The sequence below is a fragment of the Amblyomma mixtum genome, chromosome 1 (assembly GCF_055824585.1).
Source record: "Amblyomma mixtum isolate Tamu chromosome 1, ASM5582458v1, whole genome shotgun sequence".
Classification (NCBI taxonomy): Eukaryota; Metazoa; Arthropoda; class Arachnida; order Ixodida; family Ixodidae; genus Amblyomma; species Amblyomma mixtum.
The window spans coordinates 37,982,616-38,002,968 of NC_143012.1; the positions used below are offsets into that span (position 1 = coordinate 37,982,616).

At 43.8% G+C, this 20,353-nt stretch overlaps 1 protein-coding gene across 2 annotated transcripts; it reads right to left on the reverse strand.

The window, feature by feature from the left end:
• Positions 1-1,776: 1,776 nt before the first annotated feature.
• Positions 1,777-18,389, reverse strand: LOC149366059 (lysosomal protective protein-like). Of its 2 annotated transcripts, none has more exons than XM_089548050.1 (11): positions 18,259-18,389; positions 16,569-16,755; positions 15,539-15,701; positions 14,273-14,518; positions 13,770-13,861; positions 12,438-12,534; positions 9,913-10,083; positions 6,268-6,389; positions 5,498-5,657; positions 3,045-3,137; positions 1,777-1,905 (listed from the first exon to the last, which is right to left on the reverse strand). In XM_089548050.1, the coding sequence occupies exons 2-11, from the start codon at positions 16,745-16,747 to the stop codon at positions 1,822-1,824; spliced, it is 1,407 nt and encodes a 468-aa protein (XP_089404176.1). In that variant the 5' UTR covers positions 16,748-16,755; positions 18,259-18,389; the 3' UTR covers positions 1,777-1,821. The 2 variants fall into 2 exon arrangements, with proteins under 2 accessions (XP_089404176.1, XP_089404167.1); XM_089548041.1 differs by having other exon boundaries at positions 16,569-16,758; positions 18,259-18,388.
• Positions 18,390-20,353: the final 1,964 nt, after the last annotated feature.

Here is a 20,353-nt window from a genome sequence, read left to right on the forward strand (position 1 = left end):
TTCCTGTAGATATTTATTTTTATCTATTCATAGGTTATAGAATATCTATCGACAAAAGTATACTAAAAGTGTATGGCCATAAATCACTGGATTGTCTATAGACTCTCTATAGCATTTGTAATGCCTATAAACTGTTCTGCAAGACTTGTCTATAGACAGTCTATAGACTTTGTAGACAGAAGTCCATAAAATTTTGTAAGGGATGGTCGTCGTTTGGCCACTACCTGCAGGAGCGACGTAGTTCACTCAGTCAGAAAAAGCAAGGGCCTAAAACTTTTATTTCGTTGTTTTCGAAAGCAAGTGTACCTGCAGTTTTTTTTCTGTAGTACTTTTCTGTAGTAACCTCATAATATTCTTTTGTTACTACAAGTTTTTGGCCATGAACATTACAAAAAATTTGTCGTGACCACCGAAATTTTTCTTTTGTGTTTTTCGACTGGGTAGCTTCAAAAGGGCACACAAAGTTTCAAATTTCGCCACTTGGAAATAAGCCTACTTTATATACCTAGTTTAAACCTGTCGCCAAATGAGGAATCATATGCGTAATGTGACTCGATTTTATTCACATCTTAAAACGGTATTTTCAACATCATGTTTGTAAAAAATTCCCTCTTGAAGTTTAAGGACCGCTCCGAGTTAAGCATAATTCAGATTTCAAATTGAACCGAGTGCTTCCTAGTACTCCACGATCAGTAATCGGAGCAAAAGAACAATAATATAAGCAAACAATCGAATGAAACGTTATTTTTACGTTTTGTTACAACCTTTTTTGGCAAGGCACATGAGTTCTGCGTTTTTTGATTAAATTTTTTATTAAACCGCGTATTTAATAAACTCTCAGTTGCGACTGCAGCTCCTGTGTTTTCTTCATTCTTCATTTGTTCCTTGTTTGTTTGCGCTTTTTGCGTTTAAGATATTGCGGATCTTTACGCTATAAATAGTGCGCATAAACAACCCACTCAAACTAGTTTTGCTATTTGTACGCCTCGACCCGTCGAGGTGCAAGGCCTATCTATACTGAGCTGGAAGCAAACTATTTGAGATATTTGTCCCTTTTGACATTTATTCCATTCTTGCCTTGGCGCTGTACTCTAGAGATAAATATATTAATTCTGAATGGAGGATGGGCTTGTGGAACGTCAGGTTTTTAACCAGTCGCTCCCTCGTGTGGTTTGCGGAAGCAGCTGTATAAACCATAGCGTTATGCATGGTCACGCATCCAAGACTGACACAGTTTCTAACTCGAAAATGCCAAATTGTCTCGCAGTACTTTACGTTTGGTTTATGCCCACTCCGCCAGCCTGCAAGGACTCTAAGTTGTCACGCTGCAATAAATATGATCCCAAAAGGTTTTGGTTTATGGTTTAGGGTAGTTAAACGTCCCAAAGCGACTCAGGCTATGGGGACGCCGTAGTAGAGGGCTCCGGATAATTTCGACCACCTGGGGGGTTCTTTAACTTGCGCTGACATCGCACAGTACACGAGCCTCTATAGTATTTCGCCTCCATCGAAATGCACCGCCGCGGCCGGGATTGAACCCGCGCCTTCCGGGTCAGCAGTAGAGCGCCGTAACCACTGAGCCAACGCTGCGGCTATTATCCGTAAAGTAAGTTTTAGAAGTTTTTAATGAATCACAACAAACATATCAATTTGAACGCTTGGTTAAAACATGTTAAGACCGCTTCCATTTTTCACTATAGACACGTGACACTGACAGGCTATTAAGCTACGATAGGCATTATAAAAGTTAGTAACAAATAAGAGAAAGGGCAGAAAAAATTCTAAATCATTTTATTCTGCTTCGATTTGTTGGACACTCTTCTAGAATGGCGTGCCTCTGATGAAGTTCGTAATCATCTCGAGAGCTTGCGCCGGCTTGTCCTCCGGTACCATGTGACCAGCTCCCTGAAATACAGCACGAGGCAAACAAAACAAGCATTGCCATAAATATGAAGGCGTAAGACCTCGCACAAGTGCATGACCCGTATTGTGTAATTGTTGACTTCGTGGACATTTTCATTATACTAGGACTCCAACACGATTGGTTGGATCCCGACATGAGGAAGTGATGACTGCGCGATGTTGTTGTGTTATTTAGGCTGTAATTGCATTTGCCATTGCGTCACTAATTGTATTGCTGAAGTGAGTAAAAAAAGCTTGTGAAATAAATAAATAAATAAATAAATAAATAAATAAATAAATAAATAAATAAATAAATAAATAAATAAATAAATAAATAAATAAATAAATAAATAAATAAATAAATAAATAAATAAATAAATAAATAAGAAAGTGCGCCTGTGTTGGATTTCAAGACGGCAATAGCTACTAAGCAACCAATACTATCTAAAACAGTGACGGTGGGCTCTGTTTTTTTTTTTTTTTCTGCGGGGGGGCAAGAGATCGCACTCAATTCAAGTCATGCCTATTCACAGATGTCCATTCACTGGGCTCTTAGAGAATACGGGACATGGTCAAGCGTTTCTAGAGATGTCCGTTCATCACTACTTCACAGTCTTACTACAAATGGCATACATAACGTACCGATATATGGGCAAGTTTTTAGTATATCGCGATCCCGGTGTTGCGCCCACGAAACTGTGATTTGCTGTACATTTCATGATGCAGAACAGAAATTCACTTTAACTGTCATTAGTTTCTGTCACTATGTGCTCGTCTCTTGCTTCGTTTTTAAGTTGTTTTTAAAACCAGTTGCGTTTAAACCATGTTTTTTTTTTAATTTTGTGCATTTTTTTCGCTCATCTGTTAATTGGAAAAGTTCTCCTGGTCTGGACTCTATCTTTCTTTCATTTCTTTTTTTTTTCTTCTAAGAAATTTATATACGGGTGAAAACTAGGCGCATGGGTGAGAGGCTGGTGGATAGAGTAGGCACCTTCCTAGCTAGGTGGGCCCTTTGAAGGTGGCACCTTTTGGGCACGGAAGGTGACCGGAAGGTGCCCGTTGGCCTCACACTGGCACACCGGCCCCGGGTTTCTCACCGAAATAGGACTATATTGCTGAAGCAGCAAAATACCAACACTGACCTTGATTGTCACGAACGTTATGTTGCCCTCATATGTCTGGAAGAATCCGGCAACTTGCTTTCCGTGCTTCCACAATTTGTATGTCGACGTGGGCTATAAAGGAACGGTGCAGGAATAAGGGTAAGTGCGTCTGTTACTATCCCAATGCAGGAAATGACCTTCGACAACTTTGCATCCGTAGGTACCAGAATGGCATTGCTACTGCTACCTCGAAGATAGTAAGCGTTTGTCCCTTGGTGGACAGCGGAGAAATTCATACTTGATTCGATTAATGTAGGCACACATTACAGAACAGGCCTTTCTGGGACCATTAGTGATTGTATAAATAGTTCCAATATGAGAGGAAACCAATTTCGAGCAGCCAGTCAAATATTATTTCTTGAGTATAAGTCAGAAGCACAGGTTTTGTCAACAAAATACTTCGTACAGAAAAACAATACCATCAAGATATTTGCAACTTGAACGCAGATATAACGACAAATTTCGGTCTTTCGCGTAAACTAAAACTTTCTCCATTTATAGATTCTATTCCACTGCCTCTCATTCACAAACACTTGTTTCGTAGAGTGATGAGAAAATAAAAGTGCGTATCTTTAAGAACTCACTGCGTAGGTGGTGAAAAAAATTAATTAGACGAAGGTTAACGGAGAAAGTTTTTAGAAACCTGTCTAGAGCATAGATTAAGAAAACAAGGCTGGATGTGATGGGGCAGAGCATCATCTAGGGACCCTGATGGGTTTTGCCTCAAGGAAGCAATCTGAGCAAGGGCGACCGCATTTGACGCGGGGGACATGAGCTGTATGTTAAGTCTAAAACGCCTGTGGTGAGAGCGCGAGGGCTGAATAATGCACCATGAAGCTAGAGTGATGACGGCATCGTTAGAATCTCTCTCGTGAGGCATATTATTTAACTACACCGTCCTCAGTGCGCCAGCATCACTAATGTTCTCTATAGCGATAGAGAACATTTGCAGGCAATTTGTGCAGGCAACTTGCTCCGAAATACCCTGATGAAAAAAAGTTCTATGATGCAATAACCTCATAGAGGCTTCATCATAGAATATCATACAATTTGTGTGATATATCATACAATTTGTATGATATTCTATGACATGTCTATGATGACTGTACGATTTTACAGAAATGCATGCAATCTGTATGATAATTTTAATGATTTGTTTGATAAGTCTATGATATTTGTATGATAAACTGTATGAGTTTCCCTGTACATATAGTTTCTCAAAACCACCTATAATGAAAACAGGTGCCGTAGTAGTTCAAGAGTGCGCTAGAGGACAGCGTACTCCTTTTTTACTCCCATATAGGCGTATTCGTGCTTAGAGCATAGAACGAAAACAGGCGCCGTATAGTCGCTCAACTGCCGTAGAAATTCTGGGAAGTACGAACTTCGCAATGGCTTGCCTACTAATGCAGTGAAAGTTTGGATTCAAGTGTAAGAATACGCCTCTTGTCGAGACAACCCTCCTAGAAATGCTTTGCTAATTTGCACACACGCGTATGGCGCGTATAGGAAATCGCCAGTTTACACCACCAGCCATTTGTGATGTCACACTGGCCACGACGTCACGCAACCGGTCGACGCCGTTTAGCCTGAGGGCATCCTTTGAAGAGCATTTCCACAATGGTTGAGTTGTGTTCGATTCTAGCACGACACATTTCCTTGCAATAAATTTATTAGCCATGTGAACACCTCTTATCGAACAAAAAATGTTACGTGGCACTCAGCAGATTGAATTTTATGGCAGCTTTATTTTCGGAGCGAAATCTAGCGTTTCCAGCTAAGCACTATCAATGCCAAATACAAAAGCCTTATGGTGGATGAAGCGTTCTTAAAAGAATTTCCACACAAGGTGGCGCTTGTTTTCTCTCTATGTACTGTAATTCCCGGTCTACAGTTCGTACTCGATGCGTAGTCCACACAGCTTGTTTTGTCCCCCCCAATTTTTTTTTGTACTAGATTATCCGCACCCCTTATATAACCGGCAACCGTTGCATAGTCCGCACCCAGTGTGTAGCGCCCCAATTGGCATTTCTTGCATTCTTTGGCGAAATTGAAAAATTGAAAAATAAAAATGCTGTACAGCCCACGCCTATACATAGTCCTCAAAGCCCAAGATGTAACCTTTTAAACAGGTATATTCCACGAACTGTGTACCGGAATTTAGGCTAATTTTGAGAAACTCTGTGGGCTCATGATGGTTTCGATGTTGAGAACGCCCATCTGTCACCGCTGCTTCTTCGTGCAGCAAGAGGGCAATTGGACATTGTTGCGAACTGGACCGGGCATTCTCTAACTTGATAAAAATTCTGTCAAATATACCAAGCAGGCTGTGGAACACCACACCAAATCTTTTTGCGCCTCGATTTTCGCGTTAAGCTATAGAGGCTTATTTAAAACGGCTTAAGGTTGCGAGCACGCATTCTACCACTTACTTTGTATCCCAACGTGTTGACGAACCACTCGTCTCCGAGAAAGTTGCACGCCATGTCGATGTCACCGTTGTAGATCAACGTCTTCAAGGATCCGGAGTCTACGAGCTGTTTAACGACGTCCCTCATTGTTCTGTACTGTGGCGTGTACCGCAACACGTTGCTGGAAAACAACAACAAAAAAGAAACTATAAGTTGACTGTATTTTAGTTTCTAACGCAATAAGCGGGTTAGAATGCGCGCCCCACTGCAGGTAAATGCGCAAAAGTGATGACTCACGATCCTTTTGGAACACAGAAGGTAAACGCAATCTTCGCAGACTGCGGGGAACTTTGCACTTAGCCAAAAACACAATCGGCCAAGCAAGAAACTTTCAAGAAAAAGAGATTATTTCTTTACGTTTTACGGAAAAGTGGGGCCGGAACAGCGGCGCCGGTGAGGAACAGCTATTAAAGGGACACTAAAGAGAAATATTTTAAATAAGAAATATGGACAGGTAATACCCCAGTGACACTGCCAACGTTCTATCGGAGCGGTGAGGTGGTCGCGTTCCCGAGAAAATCGCAAAGTAAATTCTCGAAGAAAGGATTTATAACGAAACAATGGATATAACGAAGGAATGATGATTCCCCTTGAAAGATCGGTCAACAAGGCCTATAACAAATTTCCGGCTATAACGAAGTAATCGCCGGGGCCGCTTAAACTTCGTTATAACGAGATTTAACTGTGTTCTCGGAGCTACAAAACGCTTCAGGAAGAGGAGTACGACTTACCTGCACTCGTCCCACTCCAAAGGCGAGTTTTCCACGTGCAACGCCCTCTTCACATCGTTTCGTCTGAGATATAATTTGACATTTTCGCTGTCGATACACGGTGGTGTGACGCCTAAGTTTTCCTGTAAACAAAGGCAATGGCGGAGAATTAGGAAGGAAGGAAGGTAACAAAGAGAGAAAAAGGAAGAAATAAAGAAAGAGAAAAGAAAGGAGAAAGAAAAGACGAAATGAGGAAAACGATGAAAGAAAGGAAGAAGGAAAGGAAAAAGAGAATTAAAGAAGGGAAGGAAGGAAGGAAGCAAGGAAGGAAGAAAGGAACGAAGGAAGGAAGGCAGGAAAAAAGGAAGGAAGGAAGGAAGGAAAGAAGGAAGGAAGGAAGGAAGGAAGGAAGGAAGGAAGGAAGGAAGGAAGGAAGGAAGGAAGGAAGGAAGGAAGGAAGGAAGGAAGGAAGGAAGGAAGGAAGGTATTCGCAAGCATAACTGCACATGTAGGTGTATACATCGATGCTTTTTGACCAAGCGTCATATTCGCTCCTGCCTGCTTGAATGCTACATGAAACGAAAAACAAATTTTTCCGTGCTGGCAAAATGCGGCTGAAGTAAGTTATGAGTAAGAACTGGTCGTAACGCAATATTCCTGCTGCATTACAAAGACCGCTGTTAAATACCCGGTCTGTCCTTACGCTGAAATCGTGTAGCCAGTAGTGGTTGCCCTATCGAAGGAGGCCAGGAGAATTCATGAGGAAGGGAAGAAAAGGAGGTAGAGACAAAGAGTCGCCATTATAAAGGGCTTCGGATTTAGTTAGACCGCTTGGGGTTCTCTACCTCGCACTAACCTCGGACGGCACACTTATGGGCTTTCGCTTTCCCTGTATTAGAACGCAACCGCAGGATTCAGACTTCGATCCTGCGACACTGTGCTTGTCTGCTGAACGCCAGTACCGCTGAACCCGGCGACAAAGAGTACAAAGACGAATAATATCCTCGTACAATAACGCCACACTTTTTGCACCGACCTTGCAGTAAGGGAAGGCAAGCGGTTCCCCGTTACGTGCGCGACATGGTCACGGCGCGACTGGCGGGCGATCGGTGCATATTTAATGGGAGACCACCGTTGTAACTGCACTCTCTGAGTTTGGCTTCGAACAAGTCACAGCCATCGACTTAGCAACATGCGAGACATCCACCTCGAATGCCGGAGGTGTGGGGTTCGATCCCCAGTGCCGCAGGGTACCCACTGGCGATACAATGGGTATAAGCTTTCCCCTGGCCTGGTGCTCGGCTTAATCAGGGCGAAATTCTTGGGAAGTGAGTCTTTGACCCCACTTTGAGCAAACGAAAACAATTTTCGCCATGGCGCTCTTTGGCCGTAGATACACTTGCGCTATAAAAATTCATCATCATCAGCAACATGCTTTTGAACCTACAAGCAACTGCTCTCCATAACTACCAGGATCCAATGACCGCCCCAGTCACAGGGCGCACCAGTGATTCACCCGCATTACTAATTGAATGGTGTGGTTGGCATGGCGACCTCAGAGGGCGCATATTTTGATGCAGTCACACGCACAACTTTTGCTAGACCGCACCAAGAGTGTTAATGTAGACAAAAAAGATTCATGTACAGGAAGAAATAAGCATGTTTTTTACTAGAAGAAATATTTTAATTTGACACGATATTATTGCATCAACAGTGACTAAGGTGTATGTTTTTTCAGCTTCCCTTTTGCCCGAGCCGACCAATTGGGCCGGAAATGTTTGGCACATTTCCCTTTTTGTCAATGCATTGCCGGTTGAGTCAGCTGTGGGTGCGCTTCAATTTTTAATGTTTTACACGCCCACCCATCCACGTTGCCGCCGCGGTGGCTCAGTGGTTATGGTGCTCGGCTGCTGACCCGGAAGACGCGGGTTCGATCCCGGCCGCGCTGGTTGAATTTCTTTGGGGAGAAATTCTAGAGGCCCGTGTACTGTGCGATGTCAGTGCACGTTAAAGAACCCCAGGTGGTCGAAATTTCCGGAGTCCTCCCCTACGGCGTCTCTCATAGCCTTAGTCGCTTTGGGACGTTAAGCCCCATAAACCAACCATAAACCAACCAACCATCGACGTTCGCTTCAGTTGGAGGCGTCTTTTGTCATCGATTGCGCTCCAGATTGACAAAGAGTAGTTATAAAGATCCAGCATTATGGTATTGACTGCACTAAACAGATAGCAGGGATAAGGAAACTCTTGACAGCAGAAAATTGAGAAAAGGGAGTGAAGGAAGCCTGAGTTCTCTGGCAAACGTTTCGCTGAGAGGACTTTTCTGCGTCTAGGCCCGCACGAAAACTTCAGTCTTCATGTCAAAAGGTTGGTCAACGGACTGAGGCTATCCAACGGTCCCTTGTAGTTTATGCCGAACTAATTATCACCTTACAAACTCGTTTCGCCACTTATCTAGAATTTTCGATAGTTGGCACGTATAAGAATATGAACGTTTATTAAGAAGAGTTTGTACTTCTAATTTCTTACGAAGACGGTGTACACATTTAACGCTCGTCCTATCAGGAGAGCGAGATGTTCTCGCTCCCGAGGATAAGCGCACTGACCTGCAGTAACCTTTATGCACATTTTTGTAAAGTTCGCTACCATTTCTATCAGAGAATGCAACCTTGAAACTCAAACAAGCGTACTTTCTGCTACGAGCGCATAAAGCATGAGTCTGTGAAATAGACCCAAGTCACGATTTACGTGAAGCAAGTATCAGGACACCGACCAGCAAGGACTGAACCCCAGCAATTCTGGACAAGCGCGTATTTTCAACGGGAAGTTGTTTATGGAAGCAACTATTTCGCATATCGTGAGACTGCACCATAACAACCAATATATCTGCAGAGCTCCCTTCGGTGTGCTTGCAGTTTTCAGCTATATATTGTCAGAAATGCACTGCGTTAGTTTTCTGCAGCAGTATTAACTACTCGGCTAGAGCGCATACTTTGTAAGTAGGTTTCAGAGCGTTAGCTCTAATACTCGCATTACTCAAGGTCGCGTTAGCATGAAACATAAGGTCTTTCAAGTGGGACCAAAGGGTGGTACTATTGGTACACAGATTGTAGACCACCTAATTGGCGTAGAATGTTCGGAGAGGTATCGAACGATTCAGCACGTTACGGAGCCTAAGATCTGAGTGGATTCAAAGCGTGTCTTAGAGATTTGCACCGACGACCTTTGGTTCCCCAAGCCGTGACTTCTTGAAACTTCAAACGTCCTTTCCGGCCAAACTAATTGACGTAGGACATTCTAAGCGCTGTCAAACGATTTATCTTCTTGCGCTTTATACGCTGGAATAAAAATTTAGATATCCGGACATAACGCAAAATTTGTACCGGATATAGCGAAGATGGCTAATGACGCAATATTCGTTGCATATTGCTAACGCTCGATACTCATACGCTGCCTCAGCGTTTTGCTCTCTTTTTTTTTGCTACGCCTCGGAAGATTAGACCATTCCAGTAAATATGTTGATAACAATGCCTTACAATATTCCCAGTTCACTCACAATTAAAGATGATTCCCGAGAAAGTTGTGCTGGCACATTACTGCGATTACTGCTCGCCAGACTAAGTTGCGAGTACCGATTCAACTGCTTTAAGTAACAAACGTACTCACTTGCCGCGGGAGATAAATGGTGTGCGCCATCAGCTCTCGTGTCTTGTGATAGCGGGACGAAGAACTGAGTACCCTGTTTTCCCCGAATGTTGGTTCTTCGTCTTCGCACCTGTCGTAGAGGTTGTAGACGTTGAGGTGCTCGTTGTAGATGACCGCCATGGCGTCCTGGACCTGAGAATAGCACAGAGGGAAAAACAAAAGTTTGCGAAAATCTTGAACTTTCGCGCAGAATGTATGGCAGCGCCATCTGTAGACATCTGTAGCCACCAACGTCTGTGGGCAAATTAGTTTTGGATTAGGGCTAAACCAGAAGAGGGGTCCCGAGCTACACCTCATACCGGGCAGTGCGGCTCACCGTTTGAGATTTTATTTATTTATTTATTTGGATTACTGCCAACCTCAGAGGGGTCATTACAGGAGTGGGATGAAAAAAAGAGAAAAAAGGAGAGAAAAAAATAGAATGCAAATATACATGATGAAACAGGGTCAACAATGCGTATAAGAAAGAACTGCCTTTTCAGCGAGCGCAATAAATTTTTCCAATGTTGGCTGCGCTGTAATACATGGTTGCAAAGCGTTCCATTCGCGTACGGACATCGGAAAATAAGAATACCAGAACGAGTTGTTATTGCACGAAAATTCCGGTATCATATTTGAGTGTATGTGTCTGGTTTGGCGCGTTTGTCTTAGATCTAGAAAGTCTGAAAAATTTAGTTGGAATGAGTTGTGAAGAAGATGATAGAGAAATTTCAAACGCTGCAGTTTTGCTCTACTGGTCAGAGTATGAAGACCAGCGCGCTGTAAAAGCTCTGTGGCTGAATCGAAACGGCCAGTCGAAATGACGCTCGAAATGACGCTCAGTCGACACTCTACGCTCTAAACGCCTTCCCTTTTAAAGGGAGTACGCTAGAATACAATTGTACTCCCTTTTTACTTCTCTCTAGTGTACATCATCTGGGAGGCCTATCGACAAAATTAAATGAAACTACGATGAGTGTACAGTCAGGGACAAAAGTCTCTGGACCATGTGTTCCGTCAACGAAGCTGATAGCTCTGTTATTAGCCAATAGCTGACCTCCACACTTCTGGAGGCTAAATAACAGGATCATGAGTTTCACCTCCACAAGTGTGGTCTCAATCCGCCGCATATTATTCGAGCTATCGACTTCGTTTAAGGAGAACTTAGTCCGGAGACTTTTGTCCCCGACTGTATAAGCTTAGCTGAAATTTGCTGCACCTACCTTATTCTGTGACAGCGTATTTTTGATCGTAGCAGTTTTGAAACTCCGAGTCTGACACCGGACATGAACCAGTGGCCAGTTTCCCGTCGTCAACAGGAAGTCACTACTCGTATGAGTTGAGCGGTTAGCCGGTTAGCGGTTAGCGGTTGAGCGGTAGCATCCTTATGTTTTCAGCAGCGTTAAGCAGTTCATACAAAACCGTGCCTGACGTGACAGTCAGTGATCTCGTAGTTTTGAACAGATCGGAGCGTAAGATTTCAATGCGCGGATTTATGGCGAGCTTCGCAAATGACATGATAAAAGTGCTCTGATGCTGCGGCAGCGACCATTGCCTTTAGGTAGATGAAGTACAGCTCGATTTCGCTTTACAATGGGATGGCAGGTCGCTCACGCCATGGCCGGGCTGGCCGGCGCAGGCGCTTTAGCTATGGAGCGATTCCAAACCCTATACAGGATGGTCGTACTGGCGCTTCCTTGGCATTTTTGTGTGCATCAATGGCTACCCGCGCTTATGGCTGTTTGTTATTTATGCTTGAGCTCCTCATAAGGAGCCCGACCGGTTCGTGGCCTGGCCACGGCGATAAAGGTGACGCTATCTGGGAGATGCGATGTAGTTTTTCCATCCTTGAAAAACATTCAGTAGGCACTCTACAGACTGTCTGTCCTGTACAGTGTCCATGGAGTGTGTAAAGAAATTTTTGTAAGGGTAGGCACCTTCGAGAGCCAAAGAATGTTTCTAACATCTGACTAATAGCTATCAATGTGAAATTGCATGCTAGATGGTCACAAGTCCTTAGTGCATAATAATACAACATGTGCATAGACTATGTTATTTAAGTGGGTCTTGAAGTGTAAGTAAAACAAAATAAAGCCACCCTAAAATTTAGTGGTCAAAGTTTCCCCGACACATATCGCTATTATCCCTTTTTTTGAAAGCTGCAACTTATCCCCACTTTATTTGACACATATAGGGGATTTTTGAAGCTACCTTGGGAAATGTAAGAACAGTCGATCACAAAGTAGTTAAAGAAAGCGTGGTCGTATTCAATACGTTCGCACCTGTGTTAACTGGGTTAGGTTATTTATTACAGTCAGCTCTTGCAAATATTGCTGAGTAATTAGAAACGACAGGACAAGCCGGTACAATAGCATGCATTGTTTCAGATAAGCGACTCTATGTACCCTTTGATATTACCTAGGCCACACATAAGCACACCTCATGCACCGATAAGCAGCATCACGAGCGTATTCAAGGCAGCCGACAACTGTTGGCGCCCAACTTACCGCGTCAGTACAGTCGGCCGATCGGCGGTTAACGAAGTCACATGTCTGCTGAGACACACTACCGTTGCAGCAGTTAGAGGTCAGCCTCGTCCACAGACTGCAACATACAAAAATAAAAGGAATTTTAACACATTTTCGGTAATAAGACTTCCTTTCCTATTGTCCGTTACATTTTTTACATTGTATTATGCGCGAAAGAAGTTTAAATGCTCCCCGCCGCGCTGGCTCAGTGGTTACGGCGCTCGGCTGCTGACCCGACAGACGCGGGTTCGATCCCGGCCGCGGCGGCCGAATTTTGATGGAGGCGAAATTCTAGAGGCCCGTGTGCTGTGCGATGTCAGTGCACGTTAAAAAACCCAGGCGGTCGAAATTTCCGGAGCCCTTCACTACGGCGTCCCTCATAGCCTGAGTTGCTTTGGGACGTTAAACCCCAACAAACCAAACCAAGTTTAAATGCTGGCTGAGCGAGCGTGTGGAATGCAGTTTTAGATTATTTTTAATCTTTACAAAAATAACACATCTGGCGCATATCGCGTGTCCTGATCTTTCTCGGCCTTTTCGCGAGCGCCTTTTTGTGCGGTACTTATTCATTCCAAAAAATAACGCATATTGAGCGAGCGAGGAGTGATACAGCTGCAAAGAAAGCAGTGTAGAACTTTGCGATGCGCCTATTGAAATAGCCGAAACATCGTATGAGAGAGTATTGAGTGTAAAAGATGATTAGTCTGGCGATGTCGAGTACTCCATCAGGAAGGTTTCCGACATTGTTTAAGTCCCTGTGCGATTGAAATGCATCGAATGTAAAGAAACCTAACAAGTAAAGAAGTACAGCAAACGACCATTCGAGAAGCTTGTTTTTCTGCTAACTGAATTGAGGTGGCAACTCATACTTTAGGTGCCCATATTTTTCGGAGGTAAATTTTTTGTCCACATGTGTTTTTGTCTTTGATGTAATGTTGATGGATAAAGTAAAGGAAAAAGGCATTGCAATTTTGCACTAGTACAATATGCTAATAACGAACATGCAAATTCCCAGGAAACTATGCAGAAATCATGCGTTATATTCGAAGTATGCTTTATGTAACCTGGCATTTGAAAAAAAAAAACATAATGTGTTTCACAAGGAAGAAAATACAAAAGCTCGAAATGATTACCTGGTTAGTCATTGTTATTCTACTAACTTGTTGCGCAACAACAATAAGAATCAATAGCTCACTCAACCAACGAGTTACATGAGGCCCATAATGTACTACCCTGCCACTTTTAATGGCAAGACCAACACACGTGCTTCGTGTACTACTAATGTGATATCTGTCGAAGGTGACAAATTACCTCAATCCATACAGCCCATGGTAGTACCCAAAGAAGATCAGCGCGTTGCCGAGGATATTGAAGTCCAGGGCTCCGTTGCCGACGGCGTAGCCCTGACAAGAGCAAAAAAAAAATACGTATTGTTTTCACTATTTGGGTCTGTTTTCTTACACCCTTGTAATAATTATATGAAAATACCTCAAAAAAATTCTCATGCATTTGTTGTGCTCTCATAGGGCGGGCCAAGTAACGTAGGAAATATGTTTGAAAGACTCTTGCTGAGATGGGACTGTAGTATTATTATTAGAAACCGCTCGAAGGAAATGACTGAGGTAACTCTTCATAGTCTAAGAAAAGTTCTGGCCAAGCCTAAACACAGCTCCGAAATGCGATCCTGCACAGCGATAGTCTAAGGACTGACGAATAAAGTTCCGCGCCAAAACGTGTGTCCTGTGAAAGGTTTTTCTTGCTGGGAAACTTAAAAGAGGGCAGTTTATTGTAAAGCGACAACATTCGTGCCACACCTTGAGACGGATGCCTCTCGGATCCTTCAGCACCCGCTGCGTCAGCATAGGAACGTAGATGCCTCCGTAGCTCTCGCCGGCGATGTAGAAATCATTGTTCTTGAGGCTCGGAAACTTGGCAAAGAAGTCCTGAATGGCGGCGTAGTTGTCGTCCGCAGTTTGGTCGTCATTGGTCGAATACTGGCCGCTGGTATCGTACGAGAAACCGACGCCGGCAGGGGCTTCCAGGAAGATCACATTTGCAATCTGTTTCAAATAAATACAAAGCGCCGAACCTTCTGACTGCAACTGCAAGTTGTTGCTTAGTAATGCAAATAATAATTTGTGGATATTCACAGTACTCTTTGCGCAAGAATGTAATTCGTGAGTGACTCAGATCGATCGACAAAGGAACACAGTATGAGAGGTTGGCTGCCAACTTATGAACAGCGTTTTAGAAATCGTGGCATTTTCTTAATTAAAAGCTTCAAATGTAAATATAGCAAGGGATTCTATGTTTGCTACATTGATGTACTCTTTGTCAAAACCAAGGAAGCAACGAGGTTCACTTATACAACATGTATAGCGGAGTCCTAACCGAAAGCCTAAGGGCTAAAAGGTCACGAAAGGTGAGTAGAAGGGTATTCTTTAATTTACAGACATTTAGAGCTAAAGCGGTGACACAAGCGTCCCAGTATAGTATTAAGAAACAAACCGCTTTGTTTGGTTACTTTTGACCAAGGCGGTACCTAGTGCATGCTACAAGATGCGTTGTTTCGCATCTGAGCATGAACTATTCGTATTTTCGCACCAGGGGGCTTGGCAGTGGTCAGAAATGTTGGACATTCAATCTGGCGTCCCTCTGTGCTAGCAGTACATAATCATCCTGTACGCAACGCACAGTGCCAAAACACGTGACAGTTCTGACAAAGAACGGAATCTTCACCTCTCTAGTGAAATATGTTTGGGTAAGGGAGTAAAACTTAAATAGACAGCATTCGGCAAAGAACGAAGCACCCAATTATAGGTAGCAATCCAGAATAAATGGCACGTTACCGTGTACAGCACTTAGCAGTTTTAGGGAGTAGAGGAAGAGGAAAAATAAAGCTGACATCGCGTCAAACACTTTGTTTAAAAATAATGTCATGATGATGATGATAACCTGATTTTAAAGTCGCAAGGGTAGTCTTTATCGCTAATGTGTTTGGCCACACTGTCATGAAGTATGCCAAAGCTGAAGACGTTTGTGCTTGGCCTGTTGTCTTGCAAGGAGGGACCGTGGCTTGCCTTGTTCCAGCTGAACGGGTTCATGATGAGCTTGTGGCCCCTCTTGACGGCACGAAAGGGACCCTGTTCGGACATCAGGCCCAGGAGCGAACTGCATCCGGGTCCACCGTTCATCCACAAAATGACAGGATCCGTTTCGGGGGAACCTTCACTCGCCACGAACCTGAAGCAACGTTAGAGAAACAAGTTGCACTGCCCAGAGACTGTCCCTTTAATTGTGCAGCAATCCTTTATCTTCAACGTCTGCGGGAAAAAAAGTCGCATAAACAAATTTACAAATATATAGCGAGGCAGAAGAAACAAACTTTTCGCAGATGAATTCGTTATTTTGTCATTTCCATGTCCAATATTCTTGGGCAAAAATTATGAATATTAGCAAATTGTAAGAGAAAGTGCTCGAGAATGTCTTATGTTTTCTTTCTTCTGTCCCTTGTGCGTTTTTTTGCGCTAGCTTCTTCACAAAATGCATCACCAACTAGCCCGGCAGCTTGCTCTCCTGTACTGTTTTGTAAATATTGAAGGTAATAGTCCATTGTTTTGACATGTAGCAAAATATGCCTTTTTATAGTATTTCTATCGCTCGCATCAAGCAGTTAAGGCTGCCATAGAAAACCAATGGGGAGTACTTTTGACGATAGCAAAAGCGTTAAAAGCAAAAAAACAAACAAAAAACGAGCCCGCCGACGGAAATCTGCGGATATAGTGCTGGTTGTAAGTAAATCTTACAATATATATATAAAAAAATTGAGCTCATAAACTCTTTCTCGTTCACAAATGCATTTCATTTGTTGGGTATGAACTCGACCAAGCTAGACTCCACAACCATAGTAACGGGCCGTCATGAAGTACAGCTTGGACTTCGTTTTTGATTGTCGACTGAGCAGAACTTTCCGCTCAACGCAGCAGGAAACTGCTTAGCTTCAAAAAGAAAAAAAAAAGCGCTATTATCGAGTAGAAAGCTAACTAATCTTTATCACGCAGATATGGGAGCGATAAATGCTAACTGCTTCCGCCTTTTTGCTGTCCTCACCAGTAATGCAGCCGCCGCGTCCCTCCCGCCTGCAGAAATCCGGAGTATTGCTTGAAGCTGGTCTGATTGGCCAAACCGGGCAATGACGTCACTTCATCCTCGGGTGGTCCTTGGCCGAACGAGATAGTGACGGCCACAGTACACAGGACGGCTACGACTGCCGCCCACCGAGGTTGCATTTTGATGGCTGCTGGAAGGATAAGCAAATACAGGCTGATCGGCCAAGCAAAGCAATGGCTACAACATGAATGAGAAGCGTGTATTCTATGAAGCTGTGATCGAATTCTGTCACGCGATGCAACCATTAAGGAGTGATTACTCGTTGGCATAAACACTACTGCAGCTATGCATAAGGGCACACCGAAGGCGGCTATCCCGGAAGCCTGCCATGGCACTCACTATACCAAGCTAAACAGTATATAAACCAGCAGGTTTACCAGCCAGGAAAGGTTGGAACGGTGTTGGTCTGTTATATTAATCGGAACGCATCGAACTACCCAAGCAGCATGAGCAATCGGCCCAATATTGAAAGCGTATTGACAAAGGCCGGGCTTATGAAGGACCAGACTGAAACCATTTGCAATACTGGGCCGTTTAAATGTGCTGTTTGTGTAGCAGCGTTCACACCTCGAAATATTAATCAACTACGCCTCGCCCTGACATCGGCTAGCCGTCGAGTAGTTAGCGTAGGGTGGTTAGGATGGCTAGCAGAAAATCCTGGTAGAACCACTGCACCGGACAGGCTTTGGTCTCGGGTTCGAGTCCCCGGACCAAGGCGAATGGTTCTTCAGGGGCGAAGGAAAGCTGTGAATCTTTTCTTTTGTAGCGGTATGAAGGCACCCAGGTAGGTTTTATTAATTGCTCCCTAGGTGCAACGACATTTCTCTGCAGGTGTTACGCTAAACATACTGGAATAAGCAAATCAAAAGTGATAATTTTTTTAACAAAATTGGTTGCCCCACGAATCAGAAAGCCAGAAAGCGTGTACTCTATGATGCAGCTCACTTATTTCTCATCTTGTTAAACGATGTAACAATCGAGCTTTTTTCCTCCGCTGCTGCATGACACTATCTCTGTTTAATGAATGCAAGACGATGCTTTTGCAGTCACAGGGTTTTTGACTGTATTGTATGGTGCTGCCGACTCAGGCACACTTTATTATTAAGAACGACATCATCAGTGAAACTGCAAATTATATACTACAGTATGACTACCTTTCGCATAAGTACCTTTTATATAACTTGAAAGGGATACATTTCATGGCTCGTGACTAACGGTTTCGGGGAATGAATGCATTTTCTACCTGTGCGGACACCTAAAGCTTCACTAGGTGCGTCTGAAAATACGCCAACTCAATTCCCGACTACAAAACTAATAAAATCAGCCTTAAATCACGGCTCTAGTTGTAGCGTGTTCAAAAACCTGGAAATTGGCGTCAAGGATCCTACGGACGTCACGTGAACAGGCAATGAATGAGCTAGTGACATTCTGACAGTGCGAAAATAAAAGAAGTCACCTTGCAGCGTTATTGCGTCTTTTATACCAGCAAGAATATTATATTTAGCACGAATGAACCGACTAGTGAACAGATCGGCATAGTTAGCACCTAAAGTACCGGTTAGGTGCAGAGTACAGGTCGAAAGGGATAAATGCACGGTCAGTAGAAAGGTCAGTGAGACAAACTACTTACAGGTCTAGAAGCGCCGGAGATATGCCGAGGTGAATATATTGAAGAGAGCGGGCGGATGCGCGGAGAGCGCGGATATCGGGCTCTGCTCTGGATCGCTCCCCGGGCTCTCATAGATATAAGTCAGGTCACGGGACCACAGCTGCCTTTGATAAGCGTCGAGTGGCAACGAGATAGCCCTTCCTCTCGCCGGGCTGCAGCGACAGGGGCCGATAAAATGCAAAAAAAAAAGAAAGTGCCGCCTCTGAAAGGGAGCGCCTGTTGTCTGGGAGAAATCCTATCGCTCACGTCAGCAGAGTCCAGCCGAAGATGCTTGGGCGGAAAAAAAACTAACACCATCGCAGGACGTTGCCTCCATACGCAAGCTTGATGTGGCAGCTCCTGATATATTGCGCTATAGTTCATGCAAAAGAAAGCATAATGTTTTTTTTTCTGTGCACAACATAAATCTTTTTGTTTCTCTGAGTGAATTGTTTGATTTTTTCATACTGTTAAAAATACCTGAGATCAGATATTCCAAGAGCAGGGAATCGTGTTAAACTGGCTACGAGTCGAAATATAAAAAATGCAAGAATAGTAGAAAGGACAGACGAAGCGCGCACTTCGTCTGTGCTATTGACCATTCCTGCATTTTCCGCCTTTTGTGTTGTTACCAGTTAAGCGCGTTTCTATACACCATAATCTACGAACCAGCCCACCACTCTTGCTTTGTTAGAAGATATTCGAAAGTGCTCTACTGGGCCGTCGAATGCATCACAGCATAGCACAGCATAGCACAGCATAGCACAGCATAGCACAGCATAGCACAGCATAGCACAGCAGAGCATAGCATAGCATAGCATAGCATAGCATAGCATAGCATAGCATAGCATAGCATAGCATAGCATAGCATAGCATAGCATAGCACAGAATGCCGGTTGTTGAGGCGCTCACGTAAGGTCATTGAGCGTTCCTGCGTTGCTCAAGCTGCAATCGATGCTGGAACATTTAGCAAAGGAGAAGTAGAAATGGTTGAGGAGTTGGAAAAATATACGTTATAGCTTCTATGTGAAAAGGAACCCATGATCCGTCTTCAACCTATGATTACTCCATTAGTGTGACTAAAAAATCTTTTTTTCCTGTGATCCAAATACTTTTCCTCCGAGCGGAAGGTGCTCACGAGGTATTTACAACTTCCACTTACCATTACCACCGAAATCGTTCTTGCCCACATACTGACTCTTCCCGTTAACAAGTTATACCTGCACGCAATGCTCTTGATATTTGAGTGTACATATACGGGGCATTCTTGTACAGGTTTACCAGTGGAGGAAAGCTTGCCACTATGCGTCTAAGACAAATCACTCAATATCGCAGCTGTGCGGGTCGCAGTGCACTTCAGCGCCGTATTCCGTAGGTTCGCCTGCAGAGCCGAGAACAGTGCTGGTGCATACGTCGTTTTAGAGTGTAGTTACCTTCACTGCCAGCACATGGCGCGGGGGTTTGAACATTAAAAAAATTGCGCGTTGTCGTCATCTGTGACGTAAGAAAGACATAGAACCATCGAATAGCTGCGATTAAAGCGCTGTAGGCCGCTATAGGCTTTGAGGCACAAGCCAGGCACTGTTTCGAATTCCCGCTAATGATGGTGAGCTGTTGCTTACGTCATAGCTCAAACTACTACATGCACCGAGGAAGGAAAAGAGAGGAGCTCTTACAGATATTTGAACTAGAACTGTATATCGTTTTTATCAAAGTTCGGTCAATGTTTCCCGCAACTCACCTTAGCGGACGAGCTAGCACGCGGTTTGCGGGAAAGCTTCCATCGGGAAAAACATTCGCACATGTGTTGCAGATTGGAATATTTCCTGACTAATGGTCGTATCTGCTGTTTGTTTGACGGGAATGAAGTGCTACGTCCAAGCGTAACCGCAGCATTAGCCAAGATCAGAAGACTGACAACTAAACATCAACTCACACCGGTTGCTCCTCAAATCTGGTCACTTGTATACCGGCCATCCTCGTTGGTTTTAACGTTGAGTTCGTGTGGCAGAAAATCGGGCGTCGTTGGCCTGGAGCGAAAAATACACGAATAATCCCCAGAGCGACAACCTAGGAG